The following is a 25424-nucleotide window of genomic DNA, read 5'->3' on the forward strand; positions in this document are numbered from 1 at the left end:
TAAAATATTGCAAACGCCAATAGTTAGAATTCAAAACCAGATGGCGTACCGGCTGAACAAAACAAAACTTTTTAGTACCGTTGCGGCAACGTCGCGTCAAAAGCCGTCTGCCGAGTGCCGTCCGTCAAATCAAAATCAAATCTTTGGAGTTTGGAATTTTGGACTCGTATGTTTCTTATGGATTTGAAAAACATTCTTCGTTCAGTTTAACTCTGTAGTTTTTTCGACTGCTTCAAAGAATTAACAAATAAAGTAAGTAACCAACGAACATTTTATGTATTTAGTTTTTCGAATGCACTTAATTTCTTGCAAATAATTTTGAATTTTGACTGAAGTAATTGAAAAATACAAGTTAAAGCAATTTTATTTCAGGGGATATTCACAGTAGAAGAACCAAAACAACTCACGAATAAAAAATTTGTTAGAATTTTATTTTACAATGCGGTAACGACGTTTTTTGGACAAGTTTAACCACGATGGTTTAACTATCAAAACAACCAAAACAAGCAAAAATCAGAGTGTCGTCTGCTGTAATGTTTACGCTTACTACGTAGCTATCTATTTGGTTGATTGATATCAAGTGATTCTTTCATATCTGGTGATTTTGATAAAATGTAAAAGTGTATACCTATTGGATGTATTTGTAATATGCACAGTCACTTTCAGTTAAAGCATTGATCTTTTGTCTTAATACAGTGCTGTCCTGTAGAAAATTATAAAATGGATCCAGAATTACAAGACATTCTTAAAGATTTTCCTCCTGGCCCCCTCTCTGAGTACAGAAAAAATGCTTCTTTTAATTGGAAGGATATGTGTTTGTTGATCCAAGGCAAGGATGCCTTAATTTTGAAGGTATAGACAAACAAAATAATATCAGCAATTTTATTTAAAATTTCAACTAAAATTTACGTAACAGCACAAAATATGGTCTACTCTCGAAAAAGATCCTGCATTTGCTCATTGTGCTACCAAGCCTACTCTAAAAGAGAACCGTCTTCTCACTTTGCAGCGTGCTCAAAAACTTGCTGAGTATAATTTCATGCCAGCAAAAAATTTGTTGCAGAAACCTGAAATGGTTTGAACTTTAAATTCTATTGTGTTGGTATTCTTTTCTAAATCTATTTGTGTTTTTTAAAAGTTGGATTCTGTTGTTATGGCCATTGGACAGCTTGACTGGAGTTCCATAGTAAAACTTCAACTGCTCTACAACTTTGTGATTTCAGCGTTATATGGAATGGGTACCGAAAGACACTTTAAGGAAATACAGAGATTAATGAGAAGAGAGGTAACCAGTTTTAATTCTTGGATTGAAAAGAGAGAAATCATGATTTTGAATAAACACAATTAATATTTTAATGCTCATATTTAGATTGGAGCTTGTTTTTGTCTGACAGAAATAGGCCATGGTACCAACACCAAAGCAATGAGAACTACTGCAAAATTTGATGTCAAAACTCAAGAATTTGTTTTTCACACACCTGATTTCCAGGCAGCTAAATGTTGGGCTGGAAACTTGGGTAAATTTTTTTCTCCGTGAATTTAGCCTAAAAATGTTGCGCATAGCTTAAAATTTTCCTATATATATGTAGGCGAAACAGCAACCCATGCCGTTGTCTTTGCTACGCTATACACACCTGATGGCGAAAACCACGGGTTACACGCCTTTTTCATCCAAATTCGTGACATAAAGACATTCGAAAACCTTCCTGGAGTGAGCATCGGTGACATGGGTGAAAAACTTGGTTTAAATGGTGTTGACAATGGGTAACAAAGAATTCATTTGTTTGTTTCATTAATTTTTCAAATTCCATTTTGATTGAAAGGGTGATGTTATTTGATCAATTCCGTGTGCCACGCGCTGCGTTACTTAACCGGACGGGAGACGTGAGCGAATCGGGTTTGTACGTGTCGCCCTTCAAAGATAAGAAGAAGCGTCTCGGTGGGTTAACTGGGTTATTCGTCAATACTGAAAGTCCAAAGTGTCTTCATGAACTACTTAAACTGATTTCGTCATTTTGTTTGTTTTTGTATTTTTAAATATTAAAAAAGGAGCTTCACTTGGAACGTTATCGGCTGGACGTGTTGGCATTGCAAGTATGGCGACAGCCAACCTTATCAAAGCTATTACAGTGGGTATCCGCTACTCTGCCGTACGACGCCAATTCGGACCGGAAGATAGTAACGTAGAATTGCCTGTATTAGAATATCAGTTACAGGTTATATTGTATAAAATTATTTTAACATCGAAAACAATTTGTTAACATGATATATTTTTTTATTCTTAGCAATGGCGTCTGTTTCCTTATTTGGTAAGTGTTGTTTGGATTTTTTTTGTCATTATTATAATGGTATTCTTGCAAATTTGATGAATTCCCCATTTTTCAAATAGGGAGCTGCCTACGTCCTGATTAATTTTACTCGGACTTTCCGTAAAGACTTTATCGACATGCAAATGGCTATGATGAACAAAGAAGATCCTGATCGATTGGTAAATAACACGTAACTTAACTAGCAAACATTTAATAATTGGCTAATATTATTTCCTTGTCAAGGCCTCGGTTGGTGCAGAAGTTCACGCCATTTCATCTTTTGCAAAACCTCTTTCTTCTTGGCTGGCGCAGCAAGGAGTTCAAGAGTGCCGAGAAGCCTGTGGAGGTCATGGATATCTGGCAGGTGATGGATCAATTTAACATAGATATGCAAATTTGTATTGAAAATAGATTTTAAATAGTTAGTGGTTTGGGAAGCGTGCGAGAGGACAACGATGCAAATTGTACCTATGAGGGTGACAATAATGTTTTGCTTCAGCAGTCAGCAAATTGGCTTCTGAACCTTTGGTCACTTGTCCAACGTCGCCAAAGCGTCGCTCCTTACACCCCACTTGGTTCCGCCATTTACCTGGATTCCGCTGAGTCTATTCTTAAATCCAAATGTAAACTAGATGCTCCACATCAATGGTTCGAACCCCAAGGTAATATTATGAATTTTTCAAATCAAATTTAAACGTAACGCTTCTATAATCTATTTAGCTTTGTTGGATGCCTACCAGTTTGCTGTGTGTCATCTTCTTCGTTCGACGGCGAATAGAATGCAACAGTTGATGGATCAGAAGATGGATGCCTTTACTGCCAAAAATCAAGCACAAGCCTATCACTATCGTCCATTGAGCATCGCCTACGGCGAAACATTGTTCTTGATGAGAATGATGAGACTTTTAAACGATCCAAACATCCCTGAACAATTGCGGGCTGTTCTCAAATCGTTAACTGCCTTATTTGGTGCAACCAATTTGATGAAACATTTATCAGCCCTTACTCAGGGCGGATACTTTCAGTCTAACACAAGTGCTGCCCTGCAAACAGCCATCGAACAACTATGTGAGAAATTGAAGCCTGATGCAATCGCCTTGATTGACGCAGTAGCCCCGTCAGACTTCGCCCTCAACTCTGCATTAGGACATTCCGACGGTCAGGTATATCGTCACTTAGAGGAGCATATGGCCTCTAGTATGAAAAGCCGTCCTGACTGGTGGCAGCAGGTTTTACTTCCTCCGAAAAAGACTTCTCATTTGTGAAGTAGTTGTTCATTAAATTTATCAAATCCCCTTCTATATTTTACGGTATAGAGAGAGCGTACATTCAATTACTTAAGAAGGGTAGCGCTCTATGTAGTTATTCAAATGAAGGAAAAGACATTTATATTTTGGGAAAAAGTTGGTTAATACAAAAATATATTGATAATAATTAGTATTATCGTGCTTGTGGAAATAAAAGGTGGCTAATTACATAAATACTCAAAAGAGACAGTTCTTATTTTAATATTTGTCCAGATGTGAACCTTTTGTTACGTAACGTCATCCAATATCGTCCTGACAGAGAATCTGTTACTTTGCATCACCACAATTTTCCCGAGCCAGCGGAATCGGAAAACGTTTGGTTCGGTTCAACGTAGTACGAAGAAACTTAGCTTCAATGTAGTAAGTCGGGGCTGCGTAATACTTGGCCGGTTGTGGTTGTGTAGATCGAGGCAGAGTAGTAGTTTAGCGCTTCAGTGTAGTATTCGACCGTTTTGGTGAGTAATAAGCTGGAGCATCGGTGTAGTAGCTGGGAACAGAGCAGTACTTATGCGCATCGGTGTAGTAAGTAGTTGAGAACAGAGTAGTACTTAGCAGCATCGGTATAGTAGGATGGGGTAGCACACATAGTCGCGTCGTACTCTGGTGGCTCAGTGGTGTTGCAACTCGGGGCAAAGTAATACTTCGGGGCGTCGTTGTAATAGTTCGGGGCAGCGTAAGTTGTGGTGTAACACTCCGGTGCCTTAGTGGTGTAGTAACTTGTCGTTGTGTAAGTTGTTGCAGAGTAGGCGTTGCGGTTTGGTATCCGCCATACCCAGGAGACATCGGTATACCAGTAGTCAACCCAGGCATTAACGATACACTTTTGCTCGCAACACCCAACAGCAGCACGACACTATAGTTAACTAAACAATTAACAAATTACAAAATTAATATTCAATATAAAACTGGCTTATAAACAAATAGAAAAGAGTAGAATTGATACAAAACTCAATGTCGAAAATAGAATATTTACCCATGATTGCTAACTGGTAATACGATGAAGAAGCGGTTGGTGACAAATAGTGCGCTGCAGTTATTGCCGTGTCTTCACTTGACGGATTTCTACCAACTTTATTTCTCCTTTTATACGACATCTTTTTTTTAGACGACTCCTTTAACGCAGAGTAATACTTCGGGACGTCGGTGTAGTAGCTCGGGGCAGTGTAGGTTGTAGTGTAGTACTTGGGTATTGTAGTAATTAGGACCCTCGGTGTAGTAGGCAGGGGCAGCATACGTAGTCGAGAAGTATTCCGGTGCCTTAGTGGTGTAGTACTTGGGAACCTCGGTGTAGTACTCCGGCTCTTTGGTGATGCAGCTCGGGGCAGAGTTATACTTCAGGTTTTGGTGTAGTAGCTCAGGGCATCACAAGTTGTGTGGTAATACTCTGGAGCCTTGGTGGTGTAGTAACCTGTTGACCTGTTGTTGTTTATGCTTGTATAGTAAGGCGATGGCGTTGAGGTTTGGTATATGCCATACCCAGGAGACATCGGTACACCAAGTCGACCCAGCCATCAGCGATACAACACACAGCAACAGCAGCACGACACCATAGTTAACTAGACAATTATTCAATTTAAACATTAAAATTCAATAATAACTGGCATATGATAACAAGTTGTCAAAAGTAACATTAAAACAAACTCCATAGTCCATACAAATAACAGAACATTTACCAATGATTGGAAACTAGCAATATGATGAAGAAGGCAGTAGCTGGTGACAGATAGTGCACAGCAGTTGTTGCCGTGTCGGAGATACTCACCCAACTGATTTCTATCGCCTTTTATCTGTTCTTTCATACAATTTTTTTCTCACCCTCACCTCTTAAGCCTTGCGGTATTGTAGCCTACCTGCTTGATAATGAGGTAACACGTGTCGTTCTCGCCCAACCGCTCCGCTGTCGCATGACAAGTTTTACGTAATGATCTCCGTAACCTTCTAGTGTGAAGGGCATGCTGACTGTAGCTACTTTCCTTTTGCAGGTTGACGGTACTGGGGATGGGTCTACAACAAACCAATATCAAAATGAACTACCAATTGAATACCAAAACACGTCCCGTTCTCACCCAACCTCTGCACCACCGCATTGCCAGTTTTACGTAATGTTCCTCGTGACTAGCAAGTGAGCTTTGTTCTGCGTATAGTTCTAAATATTGAAAGCTAGATTTTTAGCAAATAAAAGTGCAAACAGAAAAAAACATAATTGTAAAAGTTCAACATTTTCTATTTGAAACAATCATTTTCTGGTTAAAAAGTAATCAATCACTTCTTCTGGTTAATCAGACACTGTTAATTGTTGATATTTCAATAAAAGGACAGGCATATGAAGAATTTAATATTCGGGTGTATCTAAATAGGAAAATTTAAAAAAATAATGAAGTTTGTTCTTCAGAGAGATGTTTCAAATAAAATACTCTTAGTCAGGGGTGGAGACGGTCGAGACGGAGAAGAATAAGGATAACTGTCAGTTTCTTGTCCGTTTCCATCCAAGAATTCAAGGAGAGACTCGGAGATTGCTTGATTGGAGCTCGAGAGAGACGGATCAGTTGTTGATATTTCTTCCTGCACTTCCTGTTCTTGCCCAGATTCGTCAAAGACCTGTATTTCTCGATTCATTAGATACTTCTTAAATGGAGATGTCAAGGGTCCTGTGCTTTCCTGGATAAGGGCACATCCTGATAGGATAGACGATTCCGAATCAACTGTCAGACTAATGTCAGAATCCTCCTCTACATCCGAATTCTCTTTATCAGATGATGATGATGACGATGACGAACATGATGGTTCTTCGGCCGCTTTATTGGTTTCATGGACGGATGGCGGTGGGTGAATTAGGTTATTCATGTTGGCTAATTGAAGGGAATCCGAATTGGGTACTAGATCGTCGGCGGGCTCATCAATTGGAGAGAAGGTGAAGACCGGCTTTCGGCAACGCGGAGTCATGATGGAATCCCTAACGTAAAAAGGGAAACGCTGAGCCGATTGCGTCAATGGAGAAATAACCTGGTCTTGATGAATATTGCTCTCTTTGGTCAAATCTGAATGTAAAGCTGACAACGGGTTTGAAGCGACGTTCCTAGGGGGTTTGGTAAAGGCCGGATGTCGAATGTAATCCGATGATGTGGGAGTTGATTCAAGCAAGCTCCGGCGACTGCTGACGTGATGAAGTCGACCAGACTTTATGCTAGGTGATTTACACTCATCACTCTAAACAAACAAAAATAATTACAATAAGGTTTAGTCCAATAGGCTTTATGTACAGTTCGATCCCATCAACATTACCGAAACTAAAGAATCCGGAAGAGGTGGCGAAGTTTCTCCGGAGTAACAAAGCGCATGAGCACGGCTGGAGGATTTTGAGCGCCTTCTTTTCGGAGTCACCCCAGTTCCGTTGAAGAGGTGTTTCTATGAAAAGGGAAAAGAGAGAGAGAGAGAGAGAGAGAGAGAGAGAGAGAGAGAGAGAAAAAAGAATTGATTTATTGTCGTATCTCGTATGCTAATAGTAAATTAGCGAAAATGCGGTTCCATATTTTAAGTTTTTTTTATCTCTCCCTCTTTCTTGTTAAGAGCCCGGACCCGCCCGCACTTTCCACATAGAGATAAGAAAGCTTGGAGCATCTACAACCGATAATCAACTCTAACGAAACAATTTTATGATGTAACTTACTCGTATAGACTGTGACAAATTCTTGCAATTCTTGGCACAGGCGTCACTGATGCTGGAATTCAATATCACCTTAGGTGTACCACAACCGTTTTCTTTGTTGAACTTATGGACCCACTTTTTCTTGACCTCAGATTCTGGTTGCGATTGAACATATGCGTACAATTCAGCTAAGGCTGCTTCGGTTGGATCGAGTCCTACCTCTGCAACAACTTTGGCAGTCATTTCCCTAAAGAATAATGTACGATTCGAGATATTTTATGAAATTAACGAGGAAGAAATTTAAAAAAAATAAAACCTGTCTACGAAGGTAATGGTGGTTTTGACGGGTGGAGTGGATGATGTACTTGAAGAATCTTCTTCGTTGTCACGTTTAAAATGGAGACGAACGTCAGATACAAATTCAGGGGGCAAATCAAATAACACCTTGGTGGTTTCGATCATAAACGAAACTATGTGAGCCAATGATGATGCATTTGTTGTCAAATCTTCTGCCGACATCTAAAACAAGTTTTTATTATGTTAAAGATTATGTGATAAGTTGAGCGATTAACATACTTTTCGCGGGCATAAGATGTGTGGGGCAAGTACGATACCGAGATTCATCGCATTCATTTTGTTTGTTTCTTTATGTAAAGAAACCTCATGCAACATGTTTAGAAGTCGACGAAGAATTTCAGCATTCTCGTTTGGCAAAAGAAGGACAAGCAATTGACAGCCTTTAATCTGTCTTTCTTGATGATTCAATTCTGAAAGTAAGAAATGTCAAGCAAATTTTTTTAACGGAGAAATAGAATAAAATCGTCATACTAGCAAGGCAGCAATGAAGAGGATAATAACTTTCTATCAACAATGGCTCTGGCATTTCAGCTAACAAATTTTTCAATACAGTAGCAACTTCATGCACAGAGTATTCATTTGATTCTAGCAGTGCTGTAATTTCAGAAACTTGTTTCTCCTTTACAAGGTTCATGAGTTCTTGTTGTTGCTTGACTTTTCCATTTCTTCGAAACAGGCCTTCTTGAACTAAACCTGTAAAAGGTAACAATCCACGGTGACGAATAAGCAAAACAAATCCATAAGAAAATTTTAAAGTCAGATTTGTACTTGAAGGTTTTGATAAATAATCTATAAGTTGGTTGATCTGTGAAGCATATTTAATTCCTTCACTGTTGCATGTCTGCTTTGGAATGCGTGTCTTTTTGTTGCTTGTGACAGACTTCTTGTCCGATGTCTTACTTGGAGTCAAACAATCCACTCTGAGGAATCATTCATTTTTATTAAATGTAAATAAATAAATAAGAGTACTAAATCTTACTCGTCGGTAGACTGGTCCAAACAAAACGAAAGATGCATCTTTACAAGAGAGGTAAACTGATCCGGAAAATCATTTCTCAACTTTTTCACTACGGCTTCATCGGAATCCATTTTTCTAAATTTCTCAATTGATAAGAAGAAAAAACTATTGTCGCAATTTACTTTTACCTCCAACTTGGATGAAACTCAAACATTGTTTGTTAACTGCACTTTAAGGTAAGAAGTTAAGGCCGTTTGCACACCTTTCCTACCGTTGTCAAAATTCTCGTTGACATAAAAGTTTGAATTCTCGAAATGCGGCGTTGTCAAGCCGAACAAATTGCAACCCAGATAAGCCATAATCTAAATAAACAAAAAAATTTTGTGCCCACTCGAGTTGTGAAAAGACTATGATTACTCTATTCTATTGCCCATAAAGCAAAAGTAAAAATTAATTAATATTTTTGTAGTAACAAGTTCAAATTTCAAAATGTATTTTTTAAAATTTCTTATGAGAACGGATTCAACGGAAGATTGAGGCTCTCCTTCCTCTTCCGCTCGGCAATTTCAGCGACCAAAGTACTTAATGTACTTATAATATACGAGTGTTAAATTGCTGATCTGCAAATGTCGAACAACTATGTGAGAAATTGAAGCCTGATGCAATCAACTTGACCGACGTATCACGCTTTACTAGAGAAATCTGACAGGCAGAAGCAGGTGTATCTTCATTTAGAGAAGTAGTATCATAGATCATAGTAGTATCAGGATTCAGGAGTCGTCTTGACTGGTGGCGGTACTACAGCAGTTCAACAACCTACAACGAAACTTCTATTTGTGATGTCATAATTTAAATTAGTCCCCTTTTATATTTTCCAGTAAAAGGTGACGTAGTTTTACAGTACATTCAAGCAGAGTGGCGTTCTTATGTAGTTATTCAATAAGAAAAGACAATTTATTTTTTTGATAATAAAAAGGTTAATTTAATTTAAAAAAACAAAAGGAAAAATAAATAAGAATTAGCTATTAACGTACACGTGCAAATAAACAGTGGACAATGACATGTTTACTCAAAAAGATGGTTCTGATTTTCAAGCAGTCTATTATCACAGATGAAAATTTCAGACGTTTGAAAACTTAAAACCTTTTTATTATGTTTTACCATGAATCATGAATGAACCACCCGAGCAAGAGGCAAGAGAATAAGCACCACTGAAGCCCAGCAGCAGGGCTCGCAGAAATTGATTTTGAAGAAGCAATAATATCGACTACTTGGTAACGGCCCTCGCCCGGTCCTGCGTTCATGTCCTCCTCTAAAGTTTGCATACCGGTCGGACAGCTCAGCCAATATGGGGCCGATAAAGACGGAATAGGGTTGACTACCCGCATCCGCCTGTCATTAAACTCCCAGAACACTTTGCCTTTGAAAAAATATGTTTTCCCTAAAAGCAAAAATTGATACATGTTCTAATTATGCAAGGCAGAAAATTGTATAGGCAAATTTAACGTTTACCATTGGTGTGCTGGAATACTGCGTCGATATTATACGGTACTCCTTTCCACATGGACATATCCCGAGGATAGTCCAGCTCCACCTTACCCGTCTCTTCGTCAAACCTGTATGTAATAGTGTTATATACTTGTGAATTTGATATTATCAATTAGCGGTGATTACTACTGACCTCCAATACATTGACCCGCTGAAAAAGTATGTTTTTCCATTATGTCCCCAAACTAAGGCTCCGTCCAATTTCTCCAGATCGGTTGGTAAACCCAAATTTGTTAACGGATAGGGTCCAAGTCCTTGTTCATTATTCGGATAGATCCAGTACTGTTTCCCGATGAAAATGACCATTTCTCTCTGACCAGACGGTTTTTCATAGATGGCGTCAATGTGAGTGAGATTGACTGGCAACTTGCTCCAAAAACGTTCAATTTCCACGGGATAATTTGCCTCCAATCCAGTGGGTCCGATTCTCCAGAAATACTGTAATTGGCCAGTCAATTCTTAAATTAGTAAAAACGTTTAATGTCATAATAAGAACAGACCAAGAAATTTACCCTATCTTTAAAAATAAAGAGTTCACGGCGAATGATGGAGATGGCGTCGTAAGTGGTATCGCATGTGCTGGGTTTTCGGCCTCCATGAGGAGGACGAGGATGGGGTTTGGGAGGATGGACGGGTTTTTTGGTCGGTTGAGTGGGTTTGGTAGGAATTTCGGGCTTGCCTGTTATCCTTGGACTGGGAGTTGTTGTCGTAGACGGTCTCAAAGCCGGATTGGTAACCCGACCTTCATTTCGACTGCCTGTTAAAACCGGAAAATTCCAATAATACCAACATATCGTTTTTCCAAATTTCCCCAAAACAAAATACCGTAAATGGCTTGGATTCCGGTAATGTCGTCCGAATGCAGCAAAAAACTTCCATCGACGGATTGGTAATATGGGAACATAATGGCCCCTTGAACGGACGAATGGGAAAGTCCTAGCGAATGCCCAAATTCGTGAGCCGCAACGGCAAAGAAGCTCAATTCCGAATCTGAATCAATTGCAAAACAACTGATTTGTATAGAGTTGTGAAACAAGATTAAATGTACAGATAGTTCTACTGACTTTGAGTGGCTTCGTCTGGAACCCAAGGTTCTTCATCATCAAAATGGGCATCACCACCGATCCCTGTCCCCGGAAAAAATGCGTGCGCCTAATGTAAAAGCGTTGAAATTTTAAATCGTATTACATTGTGTTGAGCAGAGAATATCTTATACGAACCAGCAGCGTTCCTTTGCCATCGAACGGATATCCGTCGTTGTGGAAACCCCTATATTTGATTGTTTAAAAAATAATAAGAATAATAAGGTTTCCTTACTTACTAGGCTGGTTCATAATCATAGATAATTAAGAAACTGGATACTTACGAATGAAACGAGACGCGGATGTCTGCATCTTCATGGTTAACTTCGGTAAAGGTGAGCCGGGAAGCCTCTTGCCACAGGTTGAGTGCCCGGTGCACCTGGTAGCGGATCTGTCCACTGTCCATGTCCCTGGACTTGGCTCCTTTCCGCAAGCTATCATAAAAATGAATACCAACAATTTTGAAAAAAAACCTCTTCTATTTGAAACTTTTAGATTATTTATATCCTTTTTACTATTTCAAATAAAGTAAAGTTCGAGTCTCGAAACATTTCCATAAACGTCTCGTTCATCGTACGAAAAAATAAAATAAAAACTAACAGGCGGACGTGTTCCAGATGGCTTTGTGACGGACGGCTGGAAATTCTGGCCTCATTGCAAAATAACCAAAAAATTGTCACGACTAGAAATTAGTAGCAGATGGTTAATTTGTGGCTACTCTCTTGATATGGGCGTGTCTGACAATATCCTCGTTGGGGATACGCCCACTTCCGTTCGGCACATCTCTCTCTTCATACGTTTCCTTTCTTAAGTGTGTACAATGGTCTAAAAAGCAGAACTGCGATAACGAGCTCCGGATACAACAGGGTGGCGCCAAGAACTGCTAACCAATCACAGATGAGTTTTAACATCAAGCGGGAAATTTAATTTCACTCCTTAAACATCGAAAACAATGAGACGAACATTCTCGTCTTTGCAGCCTGAATGGGTATTGTACAACAGCACAAAGAGGTTCATCTGTGAGCATTGTTATATAACCCGTGTGTTTTCCAGAATATTCTGTAATAATATAAAAGGAATCGAGAAAAACAACAACTAATCCCAACAAATTTTGCCGAGTGAATTCGATACAATTGATAGTGGTGAAATTCTTTGACTCGGCTTGTTTGTTTGTTTTTTTGTTTCAGTTTGATCCATCATTTCAAAAGATTTGGAATTTAAGTTTTATCTAAGATCTGGTTTCACATCGCATAGCCACATACGCGTTATTAGAATCTCGACATAAAGTATCCAGTGACCTAATGGAATGCGGGTCTTATTTTTTTTATGGTTTCTCTATAGGCCTCCCCTCCATCTTTCGTATTACATCAATGCCTGAAAAGGTTCAACAACCGTCTAAATTCAAGACTTATTTTCTTACAAGAAAACGCAGATGTTTTGCGAGGAACGAGGGGGGGGGATCTGTTTTCAGTTGGGGGGATGTATAATAATAAAAAAAGGGGCCTGAAATAAGGTTCAACGACCTGGGGTAAACGAGCCCCCCTCTTCTCCCTGTCTATGGTCAAAAATGGGTCAACACAAGAATTGTAAAAGTTAGCCCCCTCCAACTGTCGGTTGGTCTCCCCCCCCCCCGCACGTTATTATTATTACTTCCGTTGGTCACATTTTAGCCAAGACCTTGTTTGATCCTCCGTTTATTAAACCTTACAAAAATTGTTTTTTACATAATACGAAGCCAGAAAATGGTATTACGACGCCGGAGTGAAATATCACCCCTATACAAGACGCCATCTTCTTCTTTTCAATTCTTTGTTTGCGCGCTTCTTTTACGTATTCATTTCCACGTCAGAAAATACAATAGACGAAAAATACAAAAATAAAAGAGAGGACATAATGCTATGCAGCCGCAAGAGACCTTGGACCCGAATATCGCATGACAGCGCGTTCATTTCTCTCAACGACAACAAAACACTACAACAAAATTCACTTTTTTAACAAATAAAACAAAATCGAGATTACGGCAGATGAATTATCTTTCGCTACTTCACTCACTCAAGGAGGTTGTGACGAAAACAGAAAGTGACCGAAATTGGTCATATTTGTTTGGAAAACTACACCACAACCAAATTGAACGAGGAAAGTCGCCGAAAGTGAAAAACTGCTACATCAAATAATACGAACCCATCGGACAAAATTTAAAATAAAAATGATAAAAGTTTTTGTTTTTTTTCCAAGTTTGTTTTTCTTTTCAACTTGTTGAAGTTTGGGAGAACTGCGTCTGTCCCAGGGGCCGACCACTTCGCAACTGACGGGGGAAAGAAGAAGAATGGAAGAATTGCGCTTTACTTCTCTCTGCCTGTTTCTTTTTGTTCGACCAATGGGGACGCTAGCTGTTGCGTCTCCCGCCCCCCTTCTCAACCCCCCCCCCCTTTTACCAACCCTCTTAACAAAAGACATTCCTCACGTGTTGACTGACAGGTCAAGCAGTGACATCTGGAACCATGTCACACATTTCCATCTTCAACATGTGGTAAATCTTATCGGTAATGGCAACATTAGTTCTAATTGGATCTGATTTCTTCAAGCCATCCAGCATAAATATGGTACGTAGGGCAAATGGGCGAAAAGAGGGGGGGGCCAACGACCTTACTCCTCACAAGAGGAGAGACCTTCGAAACTCGAAGATCCTGAAGAGGGGGTAGAAGAAATGTGACGTGGTTTCCAACTTTTAACACAAGACTCGAGGGTGATGAAAAGACCGTGTGGGAACAAGAAATGTCGGACCAAAGGAAACGAGGTCACGTCAGTTGTAAATCTTAACACTACAGAGAAGTAGAAGGCTAGGAAAATTACAAAATTTACGCTCAAATCAACTCGTATCGTTAGCCATTTTGAAAAAGTCAATCAAGAAACAACTTGTTTTAACTTGGAAGGCTACAAAACCGATAACGACCAGCTGTAAAAATGGCGGCGCGACACCCCCCAAAATCTATTTGCTTCATATTTTCCGAAAATGATTTCTTTCATGACCGCCATTTCTAGTCGTCAAGGTCGACAGAAAAACCCATTAAACTTTAAGTGAGTCTTCGAGGGCTGATTTTTCCACAACACATAACCCCATGCAGCAGCAGTGGTTATAACAACCCTTGAAAAAGAATTAACAAAAGGGGGCTGCCAAAAAAGAAAGAACGGTCATTGTAAAAGATGGCGGCTTTTCGAAAGAGGGTAACTATTTTTTTCCTCTTGTCAACATAGAAAAATAGAGGGAAAATAAAATGGTGTCTCTCACCTCCATGTCAAATTGGTGTAGTGCCAGCGCTGACCTTGGACAGTATAGCGTTTATTTCGTGTAGTCCTCGAAGCCTGATGTCGCAGCCTATGTCTCGGCTCCGATTCCTCATGGCTGCTCAATGACCGTCTTCAGACAAAAAGAGAATCAAGTTACACTTTTTAGAAATGATGGTTGCTGGTAACTTTCAGACGAGAACGAAACACGACTCGCCATGCCCGAAATGAAAATCTCAATAAGCCAAAAGCACGTGGGGCTTTCGCGCCCGCCATCTAGCGGCCGATTTCAACACGACGTATTTAAAGTGTCGAGAGGGGGATAAAATACGAAATTAGATCCGCGTGATCGCAGTCACGCAGAAAAGAATGATAAAAACACACACACATTTTGGACGAATGAAAAATTGTTAGCCATACTTTGCCCGATAAGAGTCTGAATTGATGTCAGGCAGTCCACAGCGCGGTTTTTTCATCAGCTCACGTGTCGCCTCGTCGACTATTCCCGTAACGGGAATATGGGCAAAGGCCTGGATCATACATATATACAGCATCGATATTAATTTCATGCATAGGATGCTCTTATCTCCCGACAACCGACCGAAAGAAATAAACATAATTGGGGACGAATGCAACCATCCACTTGCATTTCTCTAACTATGTTTTTCCCTCTCCCATCAAGGAAGCTGACAAGAAAATCAGACGCTCGTTGACTTGTGACTACGTAAATCGACGTAGAGATTAACAAACACACACGGCCGGTAGACCAAGTATCGAGCATTCCTGTTTATTTATTTTTTCTTCTTCTCCCTCTTCGAACGACGGCATAAAAGATGCCCAGCTTTTGAGATGCAAGACCGAACAGCTTGACATCGATTTTCTCTGATGGATGAGCGTGTTAACAGCTTTAGAATATTTTTTTTATTTAAATTCGAAATGTTCATCTTTCCCATTTAGAAATAAACGACAATCCCATCAACAGGAGAGCCGGTTCGGTAAACACACAGGCATCACGCCGATTTATGATAATTTGCTTTTTAAAAAAAGATGAACAAAATGCAATTCTTTTTCTTTTCTTTGAATACATTTTGTTTAGAAAGAAAAAGAGTGGATCACCCTCTGCGTTTGGTTGTGTTATTTACCTGTAAGGTTTTGATGGCATCACGGACCTGATGCTCCGTTCGTAAATTCCCAGTTTCCAGATCCGACTGCGGCAAATACCCGAAAGTCATCAGAAACATCAACTGTTGTAGGAGAAATAAAATAAAACAAAAATACAAAGAGTTATCACCGGTTATCACACACAGTCCATAACTTTAGACATTTTTTTTGCTAGTTTCGGTAGCTATTTTAAATTGTTACTCCGTCTTTCGTTGGAATTCGCAAACTTCTGTAGACATCGACATAACTTCAACTGAAAGATTGTCAAGCATAAACCTGTCAGAGCGATACTTGTGCGCATATTTTGGTATTACACATTTCATCCGAATAAGGTTGCGATGTAAAAAAAAAGCCATCAACTGGAATTAAATGGAAGAGACAACTTAAACGTCCATATAGAAAATTGTCTGTTTAATGTGCCACGCTATATATGTTTCCGGGCCAAGCCTCCAACATGACACCTCCCAGAAAAGAATACATTCCATTTATAGTGTTGAAAACGTAAACAAAACTCGTTATTTTAACCTTTTTCAAAAATAAAAGTTCTTTGAATAAAACCACACAAAGGACCTGTATATTGTTACGAAGGAATCCACACAAAAGGGGGGATATGTATGTTAATGAACACCTGCTGTTTAAGTAAAAGCTAGCGCTGGAACGGCCATTTCATCCAATTATAGAAACTTTCACATTTCTCTGAAGAACGGAATGAATTTTCAAAGATAAAAATAAAACGCCTTTTTCAAAAGCAACAGAAAGGGTTATGCCCTGCTAAAATAATATTTTTAGATGAAGTCTGCATGATGTCTGTTCACTCTTCGACCACATTGCTTCATCATTGAATTGACAGCTGGTCATAAAGCTGTTCCCACACAGCTACTTTCAAGATTTCTCAATTGAAACAAACACATTTAAAAGAAGTAAACAAGTTCTGAGATGATGAAGCTAAATTTTTATTCTTATTGACAGTTCAAACTTTGAAAGTAAGGATTGCGTGGCGCAACGGTAGCGCGTCTGACTCCAGATCAGAAGGTTGCGTGTTCGAATCACGTCGTGGTCATTCCTCTTTTATTAACAAAATAAATGTGAAATGAATTTTGTTTTTCCACCTTTACTTTAAGTTGATCCAAAATCAAAACAAAGCAGATGTTCTACGATTGAGAGAACAATTTTTAGAGTTTTGATCCGTCTGTCGGTCATACGAAAACATCAACTCGTGGCCGCAAGGCGGCTTTAAGAACCCAAAAAGCGGAAAGTTCCCGAATGAAAAAAACTTAATTTGATAGCGGAAACATTGAGCATAGCCGCCAACCACAAGTCAATGCTCTTCAACCGTATCCTCGATATTACATGTTATCTTAGTGAACATAAATTTATCGAGAACAAGAATGGGTGCAGGCCATATACAGTTGGCCAACCTTTCTCATATTTAGCCTCATTACTGTCATTAGCCATAGAAAGGGACATTTTAGTGGTCGAGTCTTTGACGGGCCGAACCAAGTTAATTAAATTCTTAGCCAACATTCAACAAGATTCTTCTGGGGAAAAAAAAAATATAGGATATACGTCTGTTTGCTGTCCCATATTCGCCTGGAATCCATTACGATTGTTGGAAATTGTGACAGCCGTTCCCGGCTGTTTCCCAATTTGGCCGTCTACTATGGACCTTCCCGACAAGAATAGCCCAAAATCCGGATTCTCGACTTGTGACTCCATTCACTTGCGCAAAATCGCATCCACCCACACCGTCTAGCAGCTTCGTTTTTTCAGTTATGACCTAAACTATCTTTGGGTCGGCATTCTTTTTCAAAAGAGAAACAAAAATACTGGAATTCTTTTTCTTAGACTGGAAGTAGTAGCTGAGCCTTCAAGTACTATACGCCACAGCCACAATCTATCTCGTTAAAATAATCGCCAGCATCAAGTAAGAAAGAGATAGGAGCAAAGTTCATTCTCTATCGAGTGATAGAAGAATCGATGAGCAGAACGGTGTGTGGGCGGGGTCCACGCGTGTGCGACGAGACAGACATCTGGTCGTCTGTGGCAGTTGTTCAAACAGCCGTTCGTCATTCGTTCACGATGATGGTGCGCTACATATCCACAAGACTCTCCAGCTATATTGAATAAGCTCGAGGGAATGTGTTCCGTGAGAGGAAAAAAATAAAAGACACACAGCGTCACCATCATTACCGCATTAAATTCATCGTCAACAGAACGGATGGTGGTTTAGCAGAGGACGGGCGGAGGATTTGTTGTTACCTTGGAGCGTGTAGTATATACGCCCCGCTCTTTTATATCCATCTCTCTAGGACTTAATAATGAAGCTTTCCCGTCTCGTCTTTCCCAACTAACGGAGACCGGACCAGACCACCTTCACGGGCAATCTAGCGTGTCGAAAATGTACTCGGAAAAATCCCAAAATAATAACTAGAAAAATAAAAAGAAAAAAAGGAATGGCTGATGACGTCCGCTGTCGTGTGTTGCCGGGACAACTAAACAGATGACTGAAGTTACATCTCCTTCTGAACGGCTGCCAAAAAATACGCGTCTAGTCGAGCAGAGCACGAGCGCAACACTTTTGCCAAAGAAAATAACAACAAGCGTTGAATAGATCGTTTTCTCTAGGAGGATTCCCGCTCGCGCGCGCGGTTGCCCGGAGTTGTTTCATGATTTCTTCTTTTCCCGGTCATCGACGATTGCAGTCGAGTCCCTAGCCGGCCTAAATACATCAACCGAAGCACTAAATGAAAGTTCTTGATGCCTAAAATACACACCCAGTGAGAGAGACTCGGGTTTTGGGTGTCGGGGAAAAAAAAACACGGACACAACCGCACCCCCTTTTACCATTTTTAACTCTGGCCTCCTCAAAATGGCCGACATTTAAATGTGTGTGTGTAGGCTATATAGTTGCAGCGGCGAGGGGTTGAGACAACCCTCTCTATAAATACTTCTATTGTTACATCGTTTTTTTAGTGTGCATGTCTGTGTTTTTTCTCTCTCTTTTGTTCGGTTACAACTTGTGTGTGTCTATGCGGGATGTGAAAATTCCCATGATAAGAGAGATAATGTACTACGAGGCAAAAGCCTCCGGAAAACAGCCGTTAAACGTATTACCCCCATTGCTGTTTGTCGGGGTTGTCTTTTTATGATTTAACTTTTTTTAAAAAACAGCCGGAAATGACACGTTCACATTTTCTTTCTTTTACAAAACATTATTTCAATCCAGACACGTTCAAGGCCCTTTTCTCTCTCGTCCATTGACAAATTATTCAGACTTTATCGACTTTTCCTCCGAAAGAGTTTTACGGGTTCCTCACGACGAGGGTGCGGCAACTATGTTTGCGTCTGTAAAGGAGGATCGACGTCAGTAGCTACCGACGGCGGTCGATACCGAACTCGGGTGACTCATTTACTCTACCACGGCGCCAGCACGCAAATCCCTACGCTAGCTTACATGGTCGTAATTTTTTGGCTATTTTTCCACTCGCTTATTCGGCGTTGTTTTGCATCTAATGCTGCAGCACTGACGTTTTGCGGCAACCCTATGTCAAAGCCTAATTGGGAAAAATAACGTTTGCTTTGTTGACCTAGCGAAAGGGGAAAAAAGTCGACCATGCGACTAATTCAAATATGGAATGAATGATGGGTTTGTACGTATGAGTTAACGACCCGGAAAACCTGTCAAGTTTTATTCACGATGCCTTTTTTTCTTTTTTTTCAAATTACCCAAATGGAACTGGAACCGCACCCACCGCCAAGTTTAGAGCAATCAAGTTCTTTTGAACGTGCGGGAGTTGGGAGCCGATTGAGTTGCATAATATCGATCACAGCGTGATTATACAACTTGGCAGACGGGATCACACACCCCGAGTGTGGCTAGACTGTCTCTCTTGTATTAAAAAACAACAATTAGTTGTCACGATAATTTCAACACGATCCCGAAGCCCCCTATGCTTGAATTCGATACTCGTGTAGGGCAAATCAATTCGGTAGAGAGTAACAATTGTGTTTCCCCCCGCCTCCTTTCAAGGATTTCTAATGACGTCATCGATTGACTAAAATAAGAATACAAAAATAAAAAAAAGTAACGTTTTCCCACGTGAAAGTGGTTGTGGCCTCCAAAAATTCCATTGTCCGCAATTCTTTTAGATGTATAGAGACTCTCTCTCTCTCTCTCTTTTTTTCCCTTGATCGCTTCTTTCACTCTCTGGCATTTAAATCATTTCTCTTCGGAAAGAAAAAATAAACCCCTCCCGACAGTGTGAGCCCCATGACACGAGACCACGAAGGAAAAATGATCGGGATAATAAGAAGGGTATCCAGAACGTGGCACGTCATAAATAACTGTTCCAGCCATATAGTAACATATGAGATGCGAAGAAGCTCCTCACCACTTCAGCTTCTCAAATGAATTTAAATACTATCAAGCATTCTTCTCTTCTTCAGAAGAAAAACGAAATTTACATATACCAATGACAGTCTACCAATGGGGTCCCAACGAGATGGCCGTTAAAACAACACATTGGGGGGATTTTGGCCCCAGGTACAAATTCGAAAAAAAAGGAAACAATTTACATATGCTGGCGCCAGGTATAATCCTGTGACGTTGCCTGTCTCACGTATTTTTCTGTTCAAGTGGTCGACGTATTTTTCTATTTCTTCTAATGCGTGTGGTCGCAACGTTCCTATGAGTCACGCGTTGCCGAAAAACCAGACACGGCAATTGGTCAAGGTTCTCCTTTCTCCCCTATAGGGGTCGCCTGGTTCTTAATCAACCGAAAACAAGCTGATTGCTAATCATCTCTACCTCTTCATCAAGTAGTTCACCCGTAACGAAATGATCCCATTCAACTAATGAAAACCAACGCCAGCGCAAACAGATGGCCCACCGCAAGTCTTGAACGATTCGCACATCTGCCAATGTGTGGGGAGGGAACCAGATGGGAAATCGTCGAGAAAATACAGTGCGAAATGTTTCCAAGATTAAGTTTCTCACCAAGTTGTCGTTGATGTCGCGCGTGCTTCGACTGGGACGAGCGTGATCCTCCGATTCCGTCATTGTTGAAGCCCAATGATCGAGCCGCCTCTGTAGCGGATGGGATTCAACCGAAACACCCATCTGCGCCATGATTAGACTGGCCATCACCAGCAGACCATTGAAACTACTCGGCCGTTTCATCCTCTTTTTTTTTTTCCCCTTCGTCTGGGAAAAAACAACCTTCAATGTTTTATGGGTCTATCCTTCGTTTCCTTTATTTGGGAGGGAAACAATCACTTTTGAAATTTCGCCATCCTGCGAGAACACTTCCGGGACGGATGCATTGAAATTTACCGACAAAACTTCCAACGCTGCGGATGTTTCAAAACCCTGGATGTGTAAAAGAAAGAAGAGTTGAAGTAAAAAAATCGAAAACAACAAAATATCAACCACAAATGATCGTCTTAAGAGTTGATGAAATCCTTCCGGCATCATTCAACCGCTACCTCCTCTCTTTCTCTCCACAAAGGCATGTGAGGAAATGCCAATCAAACCCAAAAATCTGATAATCGTGAAGGAATTAAGGAAAATGGGAAACTTACTCGTGTTTAGGTTGAGAGACAGACTTAGAATTCGAAGCACTTGAATACACATAAACATTCACATAGAGAGAGAAAGAGAGACACATACGATCACACACGAGGAAAAGAAGAGCCGGATTTCCAGCAGTAAAAACAGTTCAACGGCCCAATGTGTGTGTGTGTTTCGTCTGATTGTTATTGTTTGTTGTTGAAGGACGTCGCGATGTCAAGCCACACAGCGTCGGGCGACGGCAACGCTGCTGCTCCCATCGGCACTTGCGATCCAACTGGGCCGAGCCGGTAGAACTGAACCGAACAACATCCCCCCCCCTCGTGTAAACCCCGCGTCAATCCAAGTCCACATCCAGATGTTGTTCTAATAAATAAATACAAAAAAAAAAAAAACACCGAAACTTTTAAAACTTCGTGAATCCCGAGGCTACTCAATAACAAGTTTGTCGCGTTAGTCCTGAAACCACAAATCACTTTTGTCGGGATCAGATATCGAATTCCCCTTGTAGACCAACAACTTTTCAAAATATTGCGAGAAGAAGATAACCATCCATTCCGGAGTCAGCGAAGTCAACAAAGAACAAAGTCGCATTCAGATGGGATCTCTGATAAAAATACGAGATTTCTTTTGTCGTTTGAAGGAGCGCCTTTGCGACTAGGAAGGATCGATACTCTGGCAGACGCCGGTGTTACAAGCTCTGAGAGACGCCCTCTTTTTGAGCTGTTTCGACCCTCTCCTCTCTTTGACGGTTGACCCGAGCTCCATTTGTAACGACCTTAGGGTATTTCGGAAAAATAAGAAAGAAGAAAGGGGGAGAATATCAGACGATGGATGGTTGACAGCCCAAAGAGAAAAAGTAGTACGTATAAGATATCTCGACAATGGCTTTGTTTGATGTTTACACGCCCGTAACCATGGTAACGTCATCAAGAGAAAAAGAACTTGACACAAAAGAACGACTTTATGGAATGACGTAGATTGATTATATGATCTCTTTGTCTGTCCAAACTTCGTTTTCGTTCCCGAGAAGAACGTGACTCAAATACTCATCTGGTGCAAAACTTGTCTATCCAATTAGATCAAAATCGAGAATCACCTTCACCGATAGGCAAGGAAGAATTTCTACTTTCCCAAAAACCTAGCGATTCCGGTTGAATTAGTTATAATCACGAAATGGAACTTTAATAGGGCAACCGCCCGGCCACCACGTCGAAAGAGGGTGTGTTCTTCGTCGCCCAGGAAATAACACACACACACTTAAGAGTTTTGGACTCACTCTCCCTCCTTGAAAAATATTTTTTTTTTTCATAAACAAAATGAAACTTGAGCAGACTCCCTACCACCCCCACCCTTCAAAACAAAATAAGATAAGATAAACAAAAAAATACCCCTACGCGTTTCCAGGAAACTCTCCTTTAAGGATTCGATCTCCGGCAAACAGTTTCTGGCTATTTCTGTTATTTCAAAAGCCGGAAGCCACGTGGATCTTTTGTGATGGGACTGGAAAACCTCAATCCGACATTCCCAATTAGAGAGCGAAGGAACTTGCCCACTCGGCAAAAAAAAGGAGAAATCATTATAATTCTCTAAAAAACTCACCACCAGTAAGAAAAGATGAATAAATAATCAAAGTAAGAGGGTGTCTAGTATTTCTAGTGGAGATAGGAGAGAAGTTGTGTTTATCCGCTGCTAAATGGACGATCATTCATCAATGTCTAAGGGGCTGGCGTGGTTGGAATACACATTCAAACAATGGAACTTGTATAACATTTGAGTTATTCAAATAAAACCGGAGTCCAAGGGGGGAAAACGTCGCGACAGAAAGCCAATGAAATCCGAGAGTTGAAGGGTGAGGAAGAGGTATTTGACTGGTAAGTGAGCAGAACACATGTAATTCAATCAGCGGTTAGGGGGGTGTCTCCAATAACGGCGCCCGACAAGTTCTTCCAGTCCCGGGAGTCGATTATTCACCTAATCGCCCACCCCAACTTCACATATTAACAACTCCTTTTTTCTTTCCCCACTAGTCTCCTATTTCTGGATTAAATGAAAATATTAAATTTTGGTTCGTGCGGTTTTTTTTCAAGAGCTTCTTCGTGTAACACCAGGCAGCCGAATCATTTCACACTCTACATGTTTTTTGAAGTTCAGGGCGAATATAAAGCGGTTCTCAAAAAAAAAAAAAAAAGAAAAATTAGATAAGGGGAATTTGAGCTGGTCAACATTGCACAAACTGGTCAAAATAAGAAAAGAACTAGTTCTTCCTTATTTCTGCCAGACAGCTGCAGTTTTTACCTGCCCAACACCTCATTTTCCAAATACTTTCCTGCAGAAGCCGTTTGAAGCAAAAGGGAATTTAAGAACAGTACACAATTTTCTTTTTACCGTTTCCCGCTGTCTAGCACGGTTATTAGGACATCGGAGCACAAGTTCAAACTTCATATATTGCGAAGCCAGTTGCGTCGATATAATGTATCCTGTATCAGACATTCTTTCCCAAAAAGCCACAAACAAAATTATATAAAAACTTCCGATTTCTAATCAGGACCGCAATATCCACTTCCGAGATCCTTTTCTTGTAAGTTACAAGCAAAACAGAAATTGCTTTCCAAAACCGAGATCATATTTTGAAAGTTGATTGGTCTACAAGAACATAAATCTATCTACCATCGAGATAAGGATAAGACAGAACAATAGAAGAACCGTCTAACAGATTGAGGTCGTTCACACCGCTGGAGATTGCCGACATCCAGCGGACGAGTTGTTTTCTACATAACATTTTTTTTCTTCCGCTTTTATTTCCGCTGCCAACGGATTTGACACGCATCGCCCGGTTTTGTGGTCGACGTCGTAAAACTAACTTGAAAACCGAGATGATTACAAAAGTCTGACCCCGGAAGCTTGACAAAATAAAAAACATTTTGCGACGCGTGAGTGTGTTAGAGACGAAACCGACGCGTCGTCTTAACTATTCTGTCAGCAGCTGCTGTTCTCATTCGGCCATGACACTGGCCCCAATCGAAATCTTTCAAACATCACTGTGCTACCTCAGCTACTTATTGTGTGCCCGAATATCGTAAATTCTACACGACTGTCTAGAAGGCATGCCTCTGCTGGAGTGTTGCCAGTCTTTTCCCAATAAGCTCCAGAATTTAGGCTTTAGCTGCACGCCATGCACTGGTACGAACGAGTCACCATTAATGGCGCGTCCAACACCCACACATTTTCCTCCCACACTATATTGCAAATCCTTATTTCCTCACAATTTTACAAGACTACTAATACTTCAAAACATCTTACCCAATTCTTGCTGAAACTTTTCTGGCTCTACAATTTTAAGGCATGCATGAGCTAATTCAAGGAATATTGGCTCCTTCATTGCTTCAGTGATAGATGCCTCCGGTGTTTGGCTCTGAACCAGAGATTTCAAAATATCTCTGACATGAGGATTAGATAGACACTCTTTCAGCTCATCACTTTGAACTAAAAACAAAAACAAACACATTTAATAGGGGTATAGGCAGCATGGTTTAGGTTGAACAAAAGAAGAAAAATACCTAATGCTTGTAGTTTTTCAATTGGCACTGTATCAGTGGTGGGAAACTTGTAAGTCAAAGGCAGGCATTCACCTGCCAAAGTCTCAGATGGAGTAGAACTTGGTTTTTCACATGGTGATTCCTTGTGCGCTTTGAAACACAGGAGGCTGCAACTATGAAAGGACAAATATATTTGAAAAATTCAATCATTATAAAATACCAACAACCAGAGCCAAGACCTTTAAACCATTATAGACTACTGTGGGTATTTAATTTCACTGATTGAAAGTGTCAACTACACATTACTTACTATTTAATATAACAAGTTGGACACTTGTACTTAAAGAGTTGCAAATTACAAATTTGACATGAAGTTGTCATTGTTTTTCAAACAGCAGGACTGTACTTCTAAGAATATCACAAGCAAGTTATTATAGGGATATTAAACTGAATACTGTATTCTACAGAAAACGTGATTATCGTACCACGTGGAATATTGAATTGAGTGGTCGAATAGTCGAATAACAATACTAGCAGACGAAATTTGTCACGCAAGTTCAACTCATGATTCCTAGGTGGCACTTGCGGGCCAAAATTGATTAAATTCAAATTATTCTAAGATCTAGGGATTCTAGGCAAATTCCAAATAAAACAACTTCCATT

The 25424-nt window shown here is 40.3% G+C and overlaps 5 protein-coding genes and 1 non-coding gene across 13 annotated transcripts; 2 read left to right on the forward strand and 4 right to left on the reverse strand.

Moving 5' to 3' along the window:
- Positions 1 to 117: 117 nt before the first annotated feature.
- LOC124314030 (peroxisomal acyl-coenzyme A oxidase 3-like) lies at positions 118 to 3790 on the forward strand. Of its 5 annotated transcripts, none has more exons than XM_046778996.1 (13): positions 118 to 252; positions 697 to 852; positions 917 to 1075; positions 1139 to 1285; positions 1370 to 1517; positions 1590 to 1764; positions 1824 to 1939; positions 2050 to 2216; positions 2286 to 2309; positions 2390 to 2488; positions 2553 to 2673; positions 2732 to 2971; positions 3030 to 3790. In XM_046778996.1, the coding sequence occupies exons 2-13, from the start codon at positions 721 to 723 to the stop codon at positions 3572 to 3574; spliced, it is 2073 nt and encodes a 690-aa protein (XP_046634952.1). In that variant the 5' UTR covers positions 118 to 252; positions 697 to 720; the 3' UTR covers positions 3575 to 3790. The 5 variants fall into 5 exon arrangements, with proteins under 5 accessions (XP_046634952.1, XP_046634951.1, XP_046634953.1 ...); XM_046778995.1 differs by lacking the exon at positions 118 to 252 and adding an exon at positions 423 to 614; XM_046778997.1 differs by lacking the exon at positions 118 to 252 and adding an exon at positions 423 to 600 and having other exon boundaries at positions 691 to 852.
- On the reverse strand, positions 3681 to 4720 carry LOC124314261. Its single transcript, XM_046779422.1, has 2 exons — positions 4590 to 4720; positions 3681 to 4479 (listed from the first exon to the last, which is right to left on the reverse strand). Exons 1-2 carry the CDS (start codon positions 4708 to 4710, stop codon positions 4040 to 4042), a joined length of 561 nt encoding a protein of 186 aa, XP_046635378.1. The 5' UTR covers positions 4711 to 4720; the 3' UTR covers positions 3681 to 4039.
- A 1087-nt stretch (positions 4721 to 5807) lies between these two features.
- Positions 5808 to 8884, reverse strand: LOC124314029 (rho GTPase-activating protein 19-like). 2 transcript variants are annotated; one of them, XM_046778992.1, is made up of 10 exons: positions 8766 to 8884; positions 8599 to 8712; positions 8388 to 8539; positions 8091 to 8312; positions 7839 to 8029; positions 7579 to 7781; positions 7284 to 7509; positions 6899 to 7021; positions 6031 to 6823; positions 5808 to 5965 (listed from the first exon to the last, which is right to left on the reverse strand). In XM_046778992.1, the coding sequence occupies exons 1-10, from the start codon at positions 8789 to 8791 to the stop codon at positions 5949 to 5951; spliced, it is 2067 nt and encodes a 688-aa protein (XP_046634948.1). In that variant the 5' UTR covers positions 8792 to 8884; the 3' UTR covers positions 5808 to 5948. The 2 variants fall into 2 exon arrangements, with proteins under 2 accessions (XP_046634948.1, XP_046634945.1); XM_046778989.1 differs by having other exon boundaries at positions 5864 to 6823.
- Positions 8885 to 9425: 541 nt separating this feature from the next.
- Positions 9426 to 21555, reverse strand: LOC124314045 (matrix metalloproteinase-2-like). 3 transcript variants are annotated; one of them, XM_046779034.1, is made up of 13 exons: positions 21234 to 21555; positions 20650 to 21021; positions 15635 to 15736; positions 14913 to 15022; positions 14497 to 14625; positions 11492 to 11641; positions 11346 to 11394; positions 11190 to 11277; positions 10951 to 11115; positions 10638 to 10882; positions 10259 to 10563; positions 10090 to 10193; positions 9426 to 10018 (listed from the first exon to the last, which is right to left on the reverse strand). In XM_046779034.1, the coding sequence occupies exons 2-13, from the start codon at positions 20830 to 20832 to the stop codon at positions 9735 to 9737; spliced, it is 1914 nt and encodes a 637-aa protein (XP_046634990.1). In that variant the 5' UTR covers positions 20833 to 21021; positions 21234 to 21555; the 3' UTR covers positions 9426 to 9734. The 3 variants fall into 3 exon arrangements, with proteins under 3 accessions (XP_046634990.1, XP_046634991.1, XP_046634992.1); XM_046779035.1 differs by having other exon boundaries at positions 21082 to 21555; XM_046779036.1 differs by lacking the exon at positions 14913 to 15022.
- On the forward strand, positions 16642 to 16713 carry Trnaw-cca. Its single transcript has one exon. It is a non-coding gene; the product is annotated as a tRNA-Trp (tRNA).
- A 2956-nt stretch (positions 21556 to 24511) lies between the features above and the next one.
- On the reverse strand, positions 24512 to 25297 carry LOC124314282 (zinc finger HIT domain-containing protein 3-like). Its single transcript, XM_046779448.1, has 3 exons — positions 25072 to 25297; positions 24783 to 24934; positions 24512 to 24708 (listed from the first exon to the last, which is right to left on the reverse strand). The coding sequence occupies exons 1-3, from the start codon at positions 25140 to 25142 to the stop codon at positions 24512 to 24514; spliced, it is 420 nt and encodes a 139-aa protein (XP_046635404.1). The 5' UTR covers positions 25143 to 25297.
- Positions 25298 to 25424: the final 127 nt, after the last annotated feature.

The sequence above is a fragment of the Daphnia pulicaria genome, chromosome 10, assembly GCF_021234035.1.
Source record: "Daphnia pulicaria isolate SC F1-1A chromosome 10, SC_F0-13Bv2, whole genome shotgun sequence".
NCBI classification, from domain to species: domain Eukaryota; kingdom Metazoa; phylum Arthropoda; class Branchiopoda; order Diplostraca; family Daphniidae; genus Daphnia; species Daphnia pulicaria.